The sequence below is a fragment of the Anabrus simplex genome, chromosome 4, assembly GCF_040414725.1.
Source record: "Anabrus simplex isolate iqAnaSimp1 chromosome 4, ASM4041472v1, whole genome shotgun sequence".
Lineage (NCBI taxonomy): Eukaryota > Metazoa > Arthropoda > Insecta > Orthoptera > Tettigoniidae > Anabrus > Anabrus simplex.
In genome coordinates, this window is record NC_090268.1 from 200540057 (window position 1) to 200558860 (window position 18804).

An 18804-nucleotide genomic window follows, 5' to 3' on the forward strand; every position below is an offset into this window, starting at 1 on the left:
TGCGCAGTAGATGTTAAGTTTTCCCTCGTCCTGCTCGTGACGTCATCACAGGAGCACCGTGACTGTGTAGCATACAATCGCACGTGTATCTCATTTCGTTGTTTATATACGTCTGTCGTATAAAGAAAGGATTTCCACGTAATAACTATACGTAATTTCTTTCCGTATATTGCTGTTGGTTGATATAGTGGCCTACTGTATTTTGCGTAGTGTGTGTGTCGTAGTTCGTTTCTGTGAGACCTCTGTTAAGTTGCTGTGTTTCGTGCAGTGAGGTGCACTTATTTTATTTTCGTTAGTTGCGTGAACAGTGTAATAGTAGCTGGAGTGAAATTTATGTGTTCATTGTACAGTATCATTGCGATAGAAAACTGTGCCGTTAATGATTCACCGACCGAGCTCGATAGTTGCAGTCGCTTAAGTGCGGCCAGTATCCAGTATTCAAGAGATAGTGGGTTCGAACCCCACTGTCGGCAGCCCTGAAAATGGTTTTCCGTGGTTTCCCATTTTCACACCAGGCAAATGCGGGGGCTGTACCTTAATTAAGGCCACGGACGCTTCCTTCCCATTCCTAGGCCTTTCCTGTCCCATCGTCACCATAAGACCTATCTGTGTCGGTGGCCCTTAGTACCAAATTGGGATGAAGGGAGTAGATTTACAAGACCAGGTCATGAGACAAACAGTCAAAGGGTATAGAAAAATATTTTTCTATCTTCTAGACATTTGTCTTTTGAATTCCTTTGTAGTGTACTGTACTTTCTCACAGTCGGAGCGCAGGAAACCCTACTACACAGATTTCCGTGTGGCCATACTGACACAGTTACCTGCGACCGTACAGCTGCCTGATTACAAGGTCAGGGGACGATCTTCACCTAGTTCAACTCCTCACAGGCTACAAGCTAGAAACTGGGCTCATTTTCCCATGCATATCCCTAGTACTGAAAAGAAGAACAATCCTCCAAAGTGATGTTTAGTGTGCTCAAATCAGAAGAAAAGAAGTGAGACAATGTGGCAGTGCAAGAAGTGCAAAATTCCACTACATCTCCCTGATTGCTTTGAAATCTATCATACAAAAACATCATTTTAGGTGAATACATGTATTCATTCACCTAATGACAAAATTTCAGGTTAATATCTTGTACAGTTCCCTTTTCACGAAATATTTTCTGTTGTGCTGCAAAAAGAGCTTCTCCAATGGGATTTAAATCTGAGTCAGTGTGACATGTAGACGTATTTAAATGACAGTCCATTGGGTTAAAAGCTTTATGTTGCCACCCAGAATGCCTCAGGATGGTTTGTCATTAGGTCATTAATCAGGGCAAAGTTTATTACTGAAATGTTCTGTAGGAAAGTAAAAATAATCTGAATCCACCTTAAAATTAGTAACATTTTCTGTTAGAAATGAATGCCTTTCGGCAGTATAGGTAGTACGTAGACAGAAGAGGAGAGAACTGGATGTCTACACTACAGAGGATGGCATTCTGAGATAGACAATTCTGGAGGAGGCTTGTTCATTACCACCCTACCCAGACTGCTGGAGGTTTTATCAGATGACGACGATTATAAACCCAGTTCATTACAATATGACTGAACTGCACCAAGAAATCCACTTTAAGCAAGGTTTAAAAAGTTAAAAAGGGAGAGAGAGGCCTCATTTTCTTATCTTGTCAAGATCTTATTTGTTTAAAGGGGCCTAACATATAGGTCATTGGCTGTCTAGATCATAGTAGAATTGTTGCAATGTTACAGACAGGGTCCACTAGCAATGAAATTAATAGTACCAGAAATCAGTGAAGTGTTAATGAAAGAAATATGAAAGTATTTGGGATTTGTTAAAAAAGGGGCTCTTGAATAATGCACTTTCTTTTTTTACAAAGACCAATGGTGGGCATTTTGAAAATAAATGCACTGTTATATTAATATCAAAATAATGAAGTTATAATGCAACTTCAAGAATATGCAAAAAAGGTATAATACACGATTTTAAACTATTTTAATATGTGAACACAATTGATCTAATGAGACCGTCACGAACTGAGTCGCAGCGTGCTCCAACTCGGAAAGTGAAGACCACGGCATCACACGTCATGCGTTGGATACAGGTGCCCATAGGATACCATCCTCCTTTGTTCAGGACAACACCTACTCTATACATTTTGTTTCTCTGGATGTATACAGGCCTGTTAAAGCCGATCTCCATCAAGGCGCCGTAACTCACTCGTGATGTGAAATGGGTGTAGGTAAGACGACTGCCATCTGAATCCAGTAAATGGGCGTAGAGGAGTTCAGTGTAGCTGTCTACAAGCGGCTGATGAGGGTAGTCAGTGTTCCCAGCATGCACCTGTGTCGGAACCTGCAAATCAAATACAGCTCAGTAACAGCCTAAATGTAACATTGAGAGAGAACTCCCTTATGGTCTTAAGGTCAGCCATGATTTAAATTTGAAAGAAACTATTCATCTTATCACTACAAAATATTTACCTTTAACTGCTGTCAATTTAATGAAATTATATTACCATTGATTCTTTCATGGCCTGTACTTATAGACATGATAGAGGCAAGATGTTCCTCATTGCCAGATGTTTCATTCCAGGCTAGTGTCAATGTCATACCTTCATATGTGCATACACCTGTTATGTTATGTGACCATCTTAGACTGATTCTGATGGTTCCATCAGCTTCCGCTTCGAACGCTAGCGCTGTACCGCGTCCGGAGAGCCATCTCGTGACGAACGAACGAACTTCCCATTTCCACTTCTATTATAACGTCTAAATTCAAACCTCACTGTTTGAGAAGCCTTTCTCATGGACAGTCAAGATTTTCTTCTGATGACACAGACCAAAGTTCTCTGCGAAACGTAAAGAATTTCACCTTACTTTCTTGACACCGCATAAGCCCAAAAGCCTATATCATGTCTTTAACCCATTCCGCCACAATGACGGGTATAGCCGTCAAGAGTTCCACATTCATTAACATGCAATGACGGGTACAACCGTCCCTGTGTACTCGTCGGAAATACGTCTGACTACCGATTTCTTTCGATTGTGATGTTGTACTTTAGAATTGAGGAGTTGGATGCAATAACAGCGTAAGTAGACCTACGTTATTTTGAGAAACAGAAGCTTGAAGTTGTTCTGAGTTAAAAGTAATATTAGGAATCAACCTGAATTTCATTTAAGGACAATTAACAGAGCCAGAAAATGTATTTCTCAAATAATTTTATTGATCTGATAGTTAATAAGAAAGACAGAGTTATTTAAAGTTTCATTTCATACGCTGTTATTGCATGAAGAGCAGGAAAATTATATTCTGCCATATACCAGTATTGATCAGGAAGTTAGGAAAGCACGACCGCCCACTATAGAGGAACAAATGTGGCAGTTTATCCCACCTCAGTTCTCTAAAATGTCTAAACTTACAAAAATTAAGAACAAATTCCTAAAAAAAAAAAAAAAAAAAAAAAAAAAAAAAAAAAAAAAAAAAAAAAAAAAAAAATTGTCAACTAAGAAAGGTTAAGAAAAGTTTATTCGTTATTTAATATTCACCTTTTTGTTCTTTTTGCGTAAAGGGTCAAGAGAATTTTGTTACAGTGCTCTCTCCAACTGTGGTATTAGGCTATGGTAATTGCCCCCGCCGCCACCACCAATTAGTTGAAATATTATAAAATTAGTAGCATTCCTTTCTGAACAACTTTTATTCCTATTTTCATTTACAAAATGATTCTCTAAACCTAAAAGAAAAGGAACAAAAAACAGATCACAAAGTATATAACTGGGATTTAGACATTGTGTGTCTTACTTGTTTGAAATACTCAAATGCATCACTGATCAAAATCAGGATGATTCATCTTCCCATGCTGCATTAGCAGACTCTAAGAGAATCATTACACTCAGACATGACTTTCACATACCACTCAACATTTTCTGTTTTTTAAATATTTCATTAGTGAAATAACATCAACCCTTTTGTCTGCTTTTACGCCACACACTTTCTTACATTATGTAGCCTCAAATAATTAAAACTGAGAAAGCTATCACTCCTCTTTAAGAAGGTAAATGGCACATAGTTAGGAGTGTAGGACTATGACTCTGATACAACACCATTATGGTAATAAAGCCACACAAACTTCTGTATCATGAATCTGTTGCTTTTACCAGAGTGCATTCTTAGAAACATAGGTCAAAGTGCAGATACCAGTCTTTTATTAAATGTGACGCCACAAAACCTTCTCTTCCACTCGGTGACATCTTCTCCAGCCAGAGAACTGGCGGCCACTGAACGTGCCACTCGTGAAGCATGCATTATGCAATAACAGCGTAGCGCATGGTACCAGTTTTAGTGAGCTCCTGACATCTAGCGGCATCCTAGCGAACTAAGACCTGGACTGGGTTGTAGTGAAGGGACCAGGAAATCTGAAAACAGTATTCATGCAATATTGTTATTGCATCTAACTCCTCAATTACGTTCCTGGATAGTTATAGCGTGTTTACATGCCAATGTTATTATCCGAAGCTCATTTTGTCAATATTTATTTTGCTTCTAAAGTTGGTCATCTTGTTCATGAAATGAATGCTACCACGGAGCAAGATGTCGTGTAAATGTCGCGAGGAGGAAGAGGAAAGAATTCTGCAATTTCCACTTGATAGTGGTGATGAAGATATCTCAGAATTATCTGATTGTAGTTTTAGCAGTGATAGTGCGTCTCAGAACTGTGACTCCGCTCGTGAAAGTGATAGTGAGTATGAAGATAACTTCGTACATAACCTCACCGCATCGAACAATTGAAAATGGAGTTTGGCCAGTAATTTTCCGAAAGACAATGCGTGTGCAGTTGTTCAGGAGCTAAATACTGTAGTCAGGAGGCGTCTGTGTGATAATGCTACAGAATATGCCGTTGTGAGTCAGTTCCTTACTTACACTTTTTGGGAAGGAATTTGCAATGAAAATATGCAAATAAAATTCTGGAAGATGTCACCCTTCCTGATTACGCCACTATAGGAGGTCCATCTCAAGGTTGCACACCAATGAGACTACAGGGAAGGCACTGGGGTCATTTTCCTGAAACGACTGCTCTGTTTTGAGCGTGGAATCCACAAGGAATCTTACTTCGAGTGCAAAAAATGCAAAGTGGATGGATGTTTCAAGGTGGAGCATACCTTAAAAGACTTAAGTTAATTGCAGTAAGTTAAACTCTACCCATAATTTTGTTAGTTTGATGCAGTATGCTTTTGTAACCATTTTAGCATCCATAACATAAAATGTAGCAAAAATAATTGCATTCCAAGGTACATTTCCCAAGGAAATGGCAATGGGTTAATGAAATCAATTGCTCAATTACTAAACAAAAGTTCCTTGTGCAACAATTCTTATTGTATTCCACTGTTATTTTAACCATGGGTTTACCATCTATCTCACTTTATAATTTGAATTCAGCCTGGTAGGTGCAATAAGTATTATTGCTGTTTTTTGTGCTTAAAAATGCTTTTTTTAAACCTTTTCCACACTAAATAGCAACATTTTATGCAAATCAAAACATACCCTTAAATGCAACTGATGCAGAGATCCATAGCAACTTACATTCTCTGCATTCTGATAGAAATCTGTACCAAATTTCAACCTCATAGCACTAAAACTGTGACTCAAAAAACATAAACAACATTTACTTTTGAGAAAAGTTGCAGATAAATATTTTCATGCAATGTGCCTTCTTCATTTGCCGGACCCGTGGTGTAGGGACAGCGTGCCTACCTCTTACCCGGACGCCCCGGGTTCGATGCCAGGTCACGGATTTTTACCTGAATCTGAGGGCTAGTTCGAGGTCCACTCAGCCTACGTGATTAGAATTGAGGAGCTATCTGATGACGAAATAGCAGCCCTGGTTTAAAAAGACAAGAATAACGACCGAGAGGATTCGTCGTGCTGACCACACGACACCTCGTAATCTGCAGGCCTTCGGGCTGAGCAGCGGTCGCTTGGTAGGCCAAGGCCCTTCAAGGGCTGTAGTGCCATGGGGTTAGGGTTAGGTTAATGTGCCTTCATTTAAAACTGCCCAGAAATTTAAGTAGGTCCTTTTGAGACTCTTTTCACTCAAACAATTGCAATAAACATCCATGCCAACGTACACTACATAGCCTAGTAAGAGATTGAAATAAATATTTTAAATATCAACAAATATCCCACACTAGCAAGATACCCGTGCTTCGCTACGGTATTATACTGAAATTTATAATTGAATGCTTATTGTTTTAGATATATAATCCGCCGAAATTCGCGATCTGACTCGTTTTATGCAAGAATCCACCAAAATTCCCGATCTGACTCGTTTTCTATTATTTTACAGCACGTTTCTTCCCATTTTTCAATCTTCCTTTCCAGCAATCGATTTCGTACTTCCCGGGCTAGGCTCAGGTATTCCTCCTGGTCAGTTGGGTCCGTAAATCTTTGCCATCTTTTCCTTTATAATATGGATTTATAATATGGATAAAATCCTTCAGGAGATCCGGCGTGGTGTCATATTGGGTGCCTTGGCGGCACTGAACCCGCGCCCGGACTGCATTCTTAGTCATTACCCGTCCAGGAGCCGTTACCAGCGCGGTCCGCACATTTGACGACGGTCCGGAACATTATTATCATTATTATTATTATTATTATTATTATTATTATTATGTGTTTCTGGAATGGCTGATGACAGGAAAAACCGGAGTATCCGGAGAAAAACCTGTCCCGCCTCCGTTTTGTCCAGCACGAATGTCACATGGAGTGACCGGGATTTGAACCACGGAACCCAGCTGTGAGAGGCCGGCGCGCTGCCGCCTGAGCAACGGAGGATCCTTATAAGTACATTAATAACAGTAAAATCAATTGGTCTCACCTCCTTCTACACCCCACCGCCGTTAAGTTTATTTACCGCCACATCCCCGCCCCACCTAAAAAAATTAAAAGAAGGCTTGTTTCTTTATGTTTAAGGGAGATTCCAAACACCAATGTTCACGTCTATTACCTTCAGTTTTGAGATATAAGTATCCCCATAAAAGTAATTTACTTTTTTCACTTCATTTCACACTACTCCCCCCCCCCCCCCCTAAGTGAACTTTCCCGCAAAAAATACTTGTTTCTTTAATAGTACAGGATCTTCTAAATACCAATTATCACGACTCTAACTTCTTCAGTTTTTGATTTATGTGCCCTCATGAAAGGAATTCAACTCCTTTACACTCCCGCCCTCCAAGATGGTTTCCCGCCCAAAACGCGTTTTTCTTTGTTTTTAAAGGAGATTCAAATACGAATTTTCACGTCTGTAACACTTTAGTTTTTATTAGATGTATGTATTCTCATACAATTAAGCCAATTAATTTTTCAATTCTTTCAGCCCGCTTCATTGGATTTTGACATTAAACACTTAGCACTTTAAGAAAGATCTTGGATCTGGGTTAAAAGTATACTGTCATGTGTTTGTAGAACAAATTGTTGTCAATCGAGCTCAACGCTGCTTGCGAATCACTGAGCATCTTCACATTCTTGTTGTTAGTTTTACACCACAGCACTGCATTCTTTATGGCCCAGAGTTCAGCCTGAAAAACTGAGCTGCTATCTGAAAGCCTATACTGGGCTGAACAAATTTCAACACCATTCTGATAGACTACATAGGCACATCCAACTTTGCAAATTCCATCAGTATGAAGTATGCGCGAGCTGTCTGTTGCAAACAAGTTTCTTGAAATAGCTAGGATGGCCAGACTGCAGAAAATGACACTTTCTCTCAACAACAGCGTTTAAAACTGGTACAATTGATAATTTGCTTTTTTTTTTTTTTTTTTTTTTTTTTTTACACAGAGTCAATTCAGCTATACCGATTCCAATTAGAAATAATGACTCAATTCCCGCAATTACCAGAGCAGCTTCGGTAGATGTTGTACGGTAGGCCCATGAGATTCGAAGAGTAGAACACCTTTGAATCTGCAGCAGTTTAACCTGAGCCCATTTCCTTTCCAAAATACTTTGAAAAGCCGAAACACAGTACAAAATTAGTGAAACGTAGGCTGTGTAATAAATTACTCGTAGAACCTCTGAGTTAAGACCCCAAGATGGTCTGCAAGCAATCGATAGGCCTCGTAATAATTTACTACATTTCAGTTGTAGTTTGTTCAGGTATGCTCTAAAAGTTGTGTTTGTCTAGTATGACACCCAGGTATGATAGCTGATCTTCCAAACGTATATTATGACCATTCATCATAATGTTTGGTATTTCTAGTTTTCTTCTTCACGTGGTGAGCATAGCTTTGGTTTTTAAAGGATTAAACTGCAGTTTATTTTCAGTACCCCACTGAAATAGAATATCTAAGGCCGAGTTACCTCGGTTGCCCAAATCCTGTGCACTATCAGCTTCAGTTAAAAGAAGCATAAGCTACGACCTTGCAACCAGTCAGAAGGGGCAACTGCAGAAGCTCGTCGTAGAGGATATTCAAAAAACCAGGACTGCAGGCAGACCCTTGTGGGCATCCTTTACTGATACTTATTATTATGAGCACAAAGAATGGAACATTCTATGGATGATGTGATGTAGCCTGGGTGAGGTGGAGCCAGATGCTACATCACTCGCCATGTTAGCTGCAGTCGGCAGCTCGCTAGCGCGCACAGTGCATGTTTCAAAGTTTTAAAATACTTCGCAGAATGATTACAGGACCAGTGTTCCTGGTTCAGTATGATACAGTCATACAAAATATTTACTTTTTCAGTGCATTTAAATTACTATTTGGATTGAAATACCAGTTGATTTAAATTAAAAATTCCTCGGTGATGAGCAGCGTCCCTTTTTGTAAATGTTTAAGATGCGTAAATCATGATTTATCTTACTAAAATTATGTTTGAGGTCGGTCATGAGCTGGCCCATAGCTGAATATCTGTTATGCTTTGTGGCAATGGCATGTTCTTCAGAAGTTCCTTCCCGTCTGTCCCACGTAACTTGCCTTACAATCCTTACATTCCAGTTTGTAAATTCCTGAGTTGTGAAATTTTTTAGTGGGGTTGATAGTATTGGAATTATGAAATAGATGGGTGTTGTTTTTAGTAGTTTTAAACACTATTTTTCTTTATTTTTCAGAACAAATGAGTTATATGATGAATATTTTTGTTGTTGAAGATAAAAGTTGAAAATCCATTCTTATTTTTAGGTTCCTTCATTAATTTTGATTTACATTTGTTTATAATTTTAGATATTAATTTGTTGATGAATCCCTTGTCGAAGCCATTTTTGTTTGCTATAACTCGAACAGCATTTATTTCCTTATGCAAAATATCTTTTGATAATTAATTGTATATTATATGCTCTGCATAACATACTGTAGCTAGGTAATATGCTGCTTTTATGTGATGTGGGATGTGCAGAGTCCTGTCTTATATTATTTATTGTTTGTGTCGGTTCCCTATAGATGTATTCTAAATAATTGGTCACCCTAGTAAATCCAAGTAATTAAGTGATTGGTTGGTTTCTGTTATTGCTGTGAATTTGATATAGGGATCCAAAGTATTTTATTTTTCCAGTATTTGATTGCTATTGGTATAACGTGTGTCTAAAATTGTGAAAACATCGACAAATCTTGTCCAGTAAGAGATATTATCAATATTATTAATTTCGGTGTACTCCAGATGGTCTAGGTACATTTCACCTAATATGTCTTGACGTTGAGGAACCCACTGACAACCCGTTTTGTTGGTAGATGTTTTTCTTGAATTTAAATTAACGCCATTTTAGGCAATCAGATGCAATGCTTGGTGTCAGCTAAGCAGTCTTCACGACTGCAAGTAGGGTATCTTGCCATCATTATCTCGGCCTTCCACATGGGAGCTTTCCATCGACAGTAAATTTGTAAGCATCATGAGCGACTGTACTATTTGCCGCTTTCAGGATATGACCATTTCATCTCAGATGTGTTTCTCGCATTTTTTCTTCAATGGGAACAACTCCTATCCTCTACTGTATCGTGTCTGTTATGTGATCAAGGAGGGAAACTCTAAGAAACCAACGTATCATGGCGCATTTTCATGGTGTGCAATGCCGTTGGATGAACTACAGTGTGGTACACCTTTGATTTGCTAATTTAAGTCTTTCAACATTATTACAACAGCTGTGGTTCCTCAAGAAGCTGAACTAAATGAAATATAAAGATTTCTAGGAATTTTGTCTCAATTCACATGGCTTAAACCTGAAAATCTATATGCTCAGTATCACAGAACTCCTCATCCAATACACCAAGGAAGGAGAAACAAATCAGTGCTGAAAGTTCTCAATGGGCATGCGGACAGGCTGGTCACTGCTTAATGTATTCCTTGAATTAAAGATGCAGATTTTTGCACACTGATAATAGATAATAATCATCCTAACCATCAGGTGCAGGCATTAAAGTTCTTGTTACAGAAAGTCAGAACTTCACAGGGAGGCATGTAGTATTTGCAAGTTAGCTAACAACTCAAATGAGGGCTCAACATATGACTACATTGGTTATAAGTGCTACAATATTTTTCTCATACAACTTAAAAGAAATAAACATCTGAATTAAAAAGACAGTCTATTTTATATTTGTTTCTAGATATTAGCATTAGCAGTAAAAGTATCCAAACAGCAGCAATTATAAAACAGAGTCATTCACACACTCAGTGTAAAGTAATTTGTTCAATACATGATAGTCATCTTATGTCAAACAGAACCTGTATCTTCAGGCTGACAAAATATGTCTCCCACATGCACAAATATCTCAAGTATCAAATGTTAGAAATGATCACAAAATTATAAGGTCCAAGGACCAGAGCACACACTATGTATTAACACACATGAAACTACAATCTAGATTATGATTACTATTGTCTTTAGGGTCCCAATGATATAGTTAAGAACTACAGGTCAAATCAGAGGAATTAAGAAATTTATTTTACTCGATGTATACAGAAGAGAAGATAGCTCTCAAGAATGGTGGTGATTTTTGTTTTAAAAGGAAGTACAACTAGACAATCATCCTCTCTGAACAAATTAAATAGAGAAAAAAATTAGAATTCTTTTTTCAATGGAGGAATTTAAAAAATCAATTTTTGAAAAATAAAAACAAAAGATGGCATCATTCAGGACTTTGAACCCTTCATTGACAGTTTCTTTTCTCTCTATTTGTTTAGGACTGGGAAGGAAGTGATTGTGGCCTTAGTTACGATACAGTGCAGCTTGGCAGAAAACTGCCAATAGTGGGGACCCAAGATATTTCTCCACTTTTCAATTGTGTCCAATTCTAATATCATCAAAATAACATCCGTAACAATGTAATGTTTGCACTGGCAGCAATTCGAACCACAGGCACCTTGGCGAGAAGCCAGGGACAATAATATATTATTATTATTATTATTATTATTATTATTATTATTATTATTATTATTATTATGTGCGCATGGACCCAATGGATCACACAAAGCTCTAACGATTCCATTTTCTGAGTTCACTTCACTTCCAGTACCCATGGAATATTTTTTTGTTTCCAAAGAGCTCTCATCCTTTCTCCGTGGATCCTTTTTTGTTCTTCTGTACACTTTGCTCCAGTCTTCTTTTTCACTTCGTTCTCTGGTTGCACTTTCCATCCATTAACTTTTTTCCTATAGAGGTTTCTGCCCGCGGTGTCATTTGAGTTCATTTGGGCTTTTTCAAGATCCTTCTTCACTTCACTTCCAGTACCCATGGAATATTTTTTAGATGTTCTATGTAAGTGAGAATCTTGTGTGTCAGTCTACTTGCCGGCAGTCTGCGGACGTGCCCATAAAATTTCAGACGTCTTTTGCGGATGTCAGCTGCAATGTTGGAAAGCTCTTCTGTACTTTGCGTGACCTCAGTCTATATACATCTTCAGTTTTTCGGGGGCCGAGAATTTTCCTCAGGATTCTTCTTTCAAAATGTTTTCTATGTAACCTTTCCCATTTAGTGTAAGGGTGCCCCTGGCATATAAGACTTCGGGCTTGATCACTGTATTATAGTGTCTGATCCTTGCATGGCAGGACAAGCACTTTTTATTGTATATGTGTGAACCCTACCGTAGGCTTTCCGAAATTTTTGTAGGCGGATTTTCTGGGCATATTTCTCACCTCCCGTTGGTTCAAGTATTTTTCCCAAGTACTTGAAGTGTGGTACTCGGTTGATTTGCCCATATGTCGTGTTCAAATTTTGGATGTCAAGTTTTGAGCAGAAGAACTTGGTTTTTTCAAAGGAAATTTGTAGGCCAACCTTTCCAGGACATTCGCTAAGGGTTTCAATTTGTTTAACGGCTGTGACTACATCATCTGTCAGTATGGCCAGGTCATCTGCAAAAGCGAGGCATGATATCTCAATACCGTCTTTGGGTCGTCCTAGTCGTATGGGGCGCCAGTATCCCATGTCTTTCAATGCCTTTTCCCACTCGCGGATGACTTTGTCTATGACGAGGTTGAAAAGAAGCGGAGATAAGCCGTCACCTTGTCGGACGCCAGTTTTAATCGGGAATGGTTCAGAGATCTCCCCCATGAATTTAACTTTGGAGATAGTGTCAGTGAATGTTGTCTTGATGAGGTTGAGGATCTTGGAATCAAGTCCCAGTTCCTCAAGAATAACGAAGAGACTATCAGTCAACTGAGTTGTTAGCTTTCCTGAAGTCAACAAAAATGCACATGACCGGTTTGTTCCTCAATGCTTTGTATTTAAGTGTTGCCTTCAGGTTGAATATTTGTTCTGCACACGAGCGACCAGGGCGGAAGCCTGCCTGATATTCGCCAATACTTTGTTCAAGCTGTTCTTGCGTTCTCTTCAAAAGGCAAGCTGAAAGAATTTTGTATGCCACTTGGAGAAGAGATATGCCCCTGTAATTATTCACATCAGTCTTATCTCCCTTTTTGTGTAATGGGTGGATGAAATAATAATAATAATAATAATAATAATAATAATAATAATAATAATAATAATAATAATAATGGAGTAGTCCCTTAACCAGGTCAAACGGAACCACACCTTGAAACTGGCTGCCATATTGGCTACCACCATGCTCGATGGGGTCATAAATTTGTATTCACCCCTAAGTTAGTTGTGACATGTTGCCTCATGCAACCGTTGTTTACCATGGGCCTTTGTTGTATGGGTGCAACAAGTGACAACAGAAAAACTGGCATTGTTTTTCATCAGGAAATCTTTCTTCTCATAGGCTAATACATATTACATGTAGACATACATGTTTATTTTTATTTTTTCATGGAGAGAACATCATTGTTTAAAAATATGGATTGGTGAAAGTTCCCTTAGAATCCAGATCATCAGGCTCTGTAGATGAAGGCAGTTAAGAGGAAGAACTGGACACCCAGTGTTAATAAGTTTTATTTGTACAGAGCACTTTAGCCCTGATCAAGTCAGCTCGTAACGTAATATCTCTTGAGAATTTAAATTATGGTAGTGGCTGATATGCTTTACTGTTCCATTTGTATGACATTATAAATAATAATGGTGACGCAAGTGTAATAAACGGATATAACTTGAAAACAATATTCACACCCATGGGTAAATAATGAAAGTATCGAGCTCAAATTATTATTATTATTATTATTATTATTATTATTATTATTATTATTATTTATGTAGTCAGATGATCGCATTGTTTGTGAGGTTATGTCACAAAACAAGTACTGTGTATAGACATTTATATGAGTTCAGTTAATGTAAGAACCTGTATATAATTTATTATTACCTGTATATATGATGTGTAATCCACTACAGTATTGTGAAACACACTGTAACATCCAGAATGACGTATCTTTGGCACTAGATGATCGTAAAATGTTCTGTACATTATATCTATGTATTAAGCACTCTAGAATTTACAAGAAGGTATTTCGTAACATATCTCTCTAGAAGCCTGGCCAGACACCTATATAAGGAGGTGGTCTTGATGGCAGAGACAAGTTACTGTTTAGTTGGAGTTATGGTTTAACAGGAGTTGTACTTGTGACCGCATGTTGTGTTTGTACTGACATGCTGTGGCAGTCAGCAGTCAACTGTTTCAAGGTTGTAATCTCCATGGGTTCCGTGATAGGCACTTGTTAAAATGGTGGTTTGTTGATGTTTTCGAAGTGAAGTATTTTTCTTGCAACGGCAGTGATTAAGGTTATGTGTATTTAATTTGTAAATAATTGTGAATAAATTTGTGTACGCAAGTTGACAGCATTTTGTGTGCGTCTTTGTGGAAACATCAATAGTTTGCAGAAAAGGATGGAACCACGATCTGGGAATGTCGACACTCTCGAGCCAAGTACCATCAAACTGGAGGGAGCTCTCAATGCCATTAATACTGTTCAGGTACAAAAGGTTAGAACAAATACCATTTTATAACAGGAGAGCTTTGAACACAATATACTCCAATCATACTTTGGTAATCCCTCTTTTAACTAATAATGTTCTCTTTTGTTTATTCAGGGTGTTCAATGCCCAGATGAGAAAAACTGAGGAAACTTTGAACATGCACGGTGTCAAAAGAAAGAAAAGAAATTGAAATTAATACTTAGAAAAACGAGGGTTTCATAGAGACATACAAGAATGATCATTAAAAATTTACGAAGAAGGAATGCTGGTACAAAAAAGAAGGCGACAACTATGAGAACTTTATTTCAAGACCTGAAATAAAAATGTTTAATCACAAGTGAGTGGACTATTCAGCAGAGGTTATTCACCTGAATTTTAGGCATTTTGCACTGGTAGACTTCTACTCCCCTAAGGCATATTCTTAGATCAGGAGCATGTTCAATACTTGCTTTCCCCACCCTAGATCTCTTGCTAAATGGTACACATCTGTAGGTGCATTTCCAGGATTCTGAACGGAAGCATTTTGTTTTGAAAGGAAAGGCTAAGAGTGATTTTTCTCCCCTATGTTCTCTGAATGGTTCATGTTTGTGGATTACTGTAGTCACGTCCTAGTTCGTGAACCAGGGGCAACGGCTGAGTGGCCTAGTAAGTGGTCCTGAGAGTTGGGATACCAGTTGCTATGGAATGGGAGTGGGCATCTCGGACATATTCTGAGTCGTGGCCCTCCTTGTGCTCAGGCGGCTAGGACTATACAATTCACCGGTGGTCCATAACCCGTTAGAGGAGAGATCCTCACTTGGACTATGTGCAAGTAGGGCAGCATCCTACTTCATGAATTTACCGAGTCAGAACACTTTAAGCAAGCATCGGACCTATGGGAGTAATGGAGTCCCACTCCCATTTGGCAGGCGAGGGACTCCTTGGAAACAACTTGGCGAGCGAAATGGAATTCGATGGGGAGCTATCAATATTAATGGGGCTTATGGAAGAAAGAAGGTAGAACTGGCTGAGTCAGCAAAGAGGATGCATCTGGATGTGCTAGGAGTAAGTGATATTCAGGTAAGGGGAGATTAGGAGGAAGAGATAGGAGATTATAAAGTGTACTTGACGGGTGTTAGAAAGGGAAGGGCAGAGTCTGGGGTAGGGCTCTTTAATTAGGACAAGAATTGTGTCCGTGTATTCACCATGTGAGGGTGCCGATGAGGATGAAGTTGACAAGTTTTATGAAGCATTGAGTGACATCGTGGTCAGGGTCAACAGCAAGGATAGAATAGTGCTAATGGGCGATTTCAATGCGAGAGTTGGGAATAGAACTGAAGGATACGGAAGGGTGATTGGTAAATGTGGGGAAGATATGGAAGCTAATGGGAATGGGAAGTGTTTGCTGGACTTCTGTGCTAGTATGGGTTTAGCTGTTACGAATACATTCTTCAAGCATAAGGCTATTCACCGCTACACATGGGAGGCTAGGGGTACCAGATCCATAATAGACTATATCTTAACAGACTTTGAATTCAGGAAATCTTTTAGGAATGTACGAGTTCTTCGGGGATTTTTCGTTGATACAGACCACTATCTGATCTGTAGTGAACTAAGTATCTCTAGGCCTAGGGTAGAGAAAGTGAAATCTGTCTGCAAACGAATAAGGGTAGAAAATCTCCAGGACGAGGAAATTAGACAGAAGTACATGGATATGATTAGTGAGAAGTTTCGAACAGTAGACAGTAAGCAGGTTCAGGCTATAGAAAGTGAATGGGTGGCATACAGGGATGCTGTAGTAGAAACAGCAAGGGAATGCCTAGGAACAACTGTGTGTAAAGATGGAAAAAGGCGAACATCTTGGTGGAATGATGAAGTGAGAGCAGCCTGTAAACGTAAAAAGAAGGCTTATCAGAAATGGCTCCAAACAAGGGCCGAGGCAGGCAGGGATTGGTACGCAGATGAAAGAAACAGGGCGAAACAAATAGTGGTTGAATCCAAAAAGAAGTCATGGGAAGATTTTGGTAATAACCTGGAAAGGCTGGGTCAAGCAGCAGGAAAACCTTTCTGGACAGTAATAAAGAATCTTAGGAAGGGAGGGAAAAAGGAAATGAACAGTGTTTTCAGTAATTCAGGTGAACTCATAATAGATCCCAGGGAATAACTGGAGAGGTGGAGGGAATATTTTGAACATCTTCTCAATGTAAAAGGAAATCATCATGGCGGTGTTGCAAACAGCCGAGCTCATGGGGAGGAGGAAAATGGTGTTGGTGAAATTATGCTTCAGGAAGTGGAAAGGATAGTAAATAAACTCCATTGTCATAAGGCAGCAGGAATAGATGAAATTAAACCTGAAATGGTGAAGTATAGTGGGAAGGCAGGGATGAAATGGCTTTGGACAAAAGCAGTAATTGCACCTATCTATAAGCAAGGGAACAGGAAGGATTGCAATAACTATCAAGGTATCTCATTGATTAGTATACCAGGCAAAGTATTCACTGGCATCTTGGAAGGGAGGGTGCAATCAGTCGTTGAGAGGAAGTTGGATGAAAACCAATGTGGTTTCAGACCACAGAGAGGCTGTCAGGATCAGATTTTCAGTATGCGCCAGGTAATTGAAAAATGCTACGAGAGGAATAGGCAGTTGTGTTTATGTTTCGTAGATCTAGAGAAAGCATATGACAGGGTACCGAGGGAAAAGATGTTCGCTATACTGGGGGACTACGGAATTAAAGGTAGATTATTAAAATCAATCAAAGGCATTTATGTTGACAATTGGGCTTCAGTGAGAATTGATGGTAGAATGAGTTCTTGGTTCAGGGTACTTACAGGAGTTAGACAAGGCTGTAATCTTTCACCTTTGCTGTTTGTAGTTTACATGGGTCATCTGCTGAATGGTATAAAATGGCAGGGAGGGATTCAGTTAGGTGGAAATGTAGTAAGCAGTTTGGCCTATGCTGACAACTTGGTCTTAATGGCAGACTGTGCCGAAAGCCTGCAGTCTAACATCTTGGAACTTGAAAATAAGTGCAATGAGTATGGTATGAAAATTAGCCTCTCGAAGACTAAATTGATGTCAGTAGGTAAGAAATTCAACAGAACTGAATGTCAGATTGGTGATACAAAGCTAGAACAGGTCGATAACTTCAAATATTTAGGTTGTGTGTTTTCCCAGGATGGTTATATAGTAAGTGAGATTGAATCAAGGTGTAGTAAAGCTAATGCAGTGAGCTCGCAGTTGCGATCAGCAGTATTCTGTAAGAAGGAAGTCAGCTCCCAGACGAAACTATCTTTACATCGGTCTGTTTTCAGACCAACTTTGCTTTACGGAAGCGAAAGCTGGGTGGACCAGGATATCTTATTCATAAGTTAGAAGTAACAGACATGAAAGTAGCAAGAATGATTGCTGGTACAAACAGGTGGGAACAATGGCAGGAGGGAATGCGGAATGAGGAGATAAAGGCTAATTTAGGAATGAACTCAATGGATGAAGCTGTACGCATAAACCGGCTTCGGTGGTGGGGTCATGTGAGGCGAATGGAGGAGGATAGGTTACCTAGGAGAATAATGGACTCTGTTGTGGAGGGTAAGAGAAGTAGAGGGAGACCAAGACAACGATGGTTAGACTCTGTTTCTAACGATTTAAAGATAAGAGGTATAGAACTAAATGAGGTCACAACACTAGTTGCAAATCGAGGATTGTGGCGACGTTTAGTAAATTCTCAAAGGCTTGCAGACTGAACGCTGAAAGGCATAACAGTCTATAATGATAATGTATGTATGTATGTATGTATGTATGTATGTATGTATGTATGTATGTTCTCTGATTGTTGAAATGGCAGTTAGGAAGCGTGTTGAGTGGGATAGACAAAAAACCACAAGGTACGACGATTTTGGGTCTGTAGCATATTGTGATAAACAGGTAGCAAGAAAGGGTTATGTTTTAATGGTTTTTGCCATAAATATGCATTGGCGTGTGCTTCTTGGTCACTTCCTTACAGATGGGATTAGTGGGGAACAATTGTGTTCTTTAGTTGTGCAACGCTTGCAAATTCTGCATGTGCCAAGGTTAATGACGTGATGGGTCAGTATTTTAAGCATGGCTATCAGTTAGGCTGCAATATCAAGCATGACTGTTTGGTGTCATCTTTCCTCATCCTGTAACAAGACAAAATTTCTGATTAGTTTTTCCTAGATCCATGCCACATGCTTAAACCAGTCTGAAATACCCTGGATGACAAGAAAAGTCTGTATGACAAGGATGGACAAATTATATCTTGAAGGCACATCACACTTCTGCAGAAGCTACAAGAGAACGAAGAACTGCATTTAATTAAACAGCAGGGAGCTCACATCAACTACAAACTGTAGAAGATAAATGTAAGCCTTCTGCTCAGTTGCTCAGTAAATCCATCACAGATAAAGTGAGTCAAGATCATACTGAAATTTTGTTTGGATACCTATGTTCTCGATTTGGATC

The 18804-nt window shown here is 39.1% G+C and overlaps 1 protein-coding gene across 1 annotated transcript in view; it reads right to left on the reverse strand.

The window, feature by feature from the left end:
• Positions 1-981: 981 nt before the first annotated feature.
• The window catches only part of LOC136872568 (BTB/POZ domain-containing protein 6-B), a 151651-nt gene continuing 133828 nt past the window's right edge, over positions 982-18804 (reverse strand). The window contains exon 7 of the mRNA XM_067146369.2: positions 982-2350. Within this exon, the coding sequence (XP_067002470.1) occupies positions 1991-2350 (360 nt within the window). The 3' untranslated portion in view covers positions 982-1990. The remainder of the gene's footprint in view (positions 2351-18804) is intronic.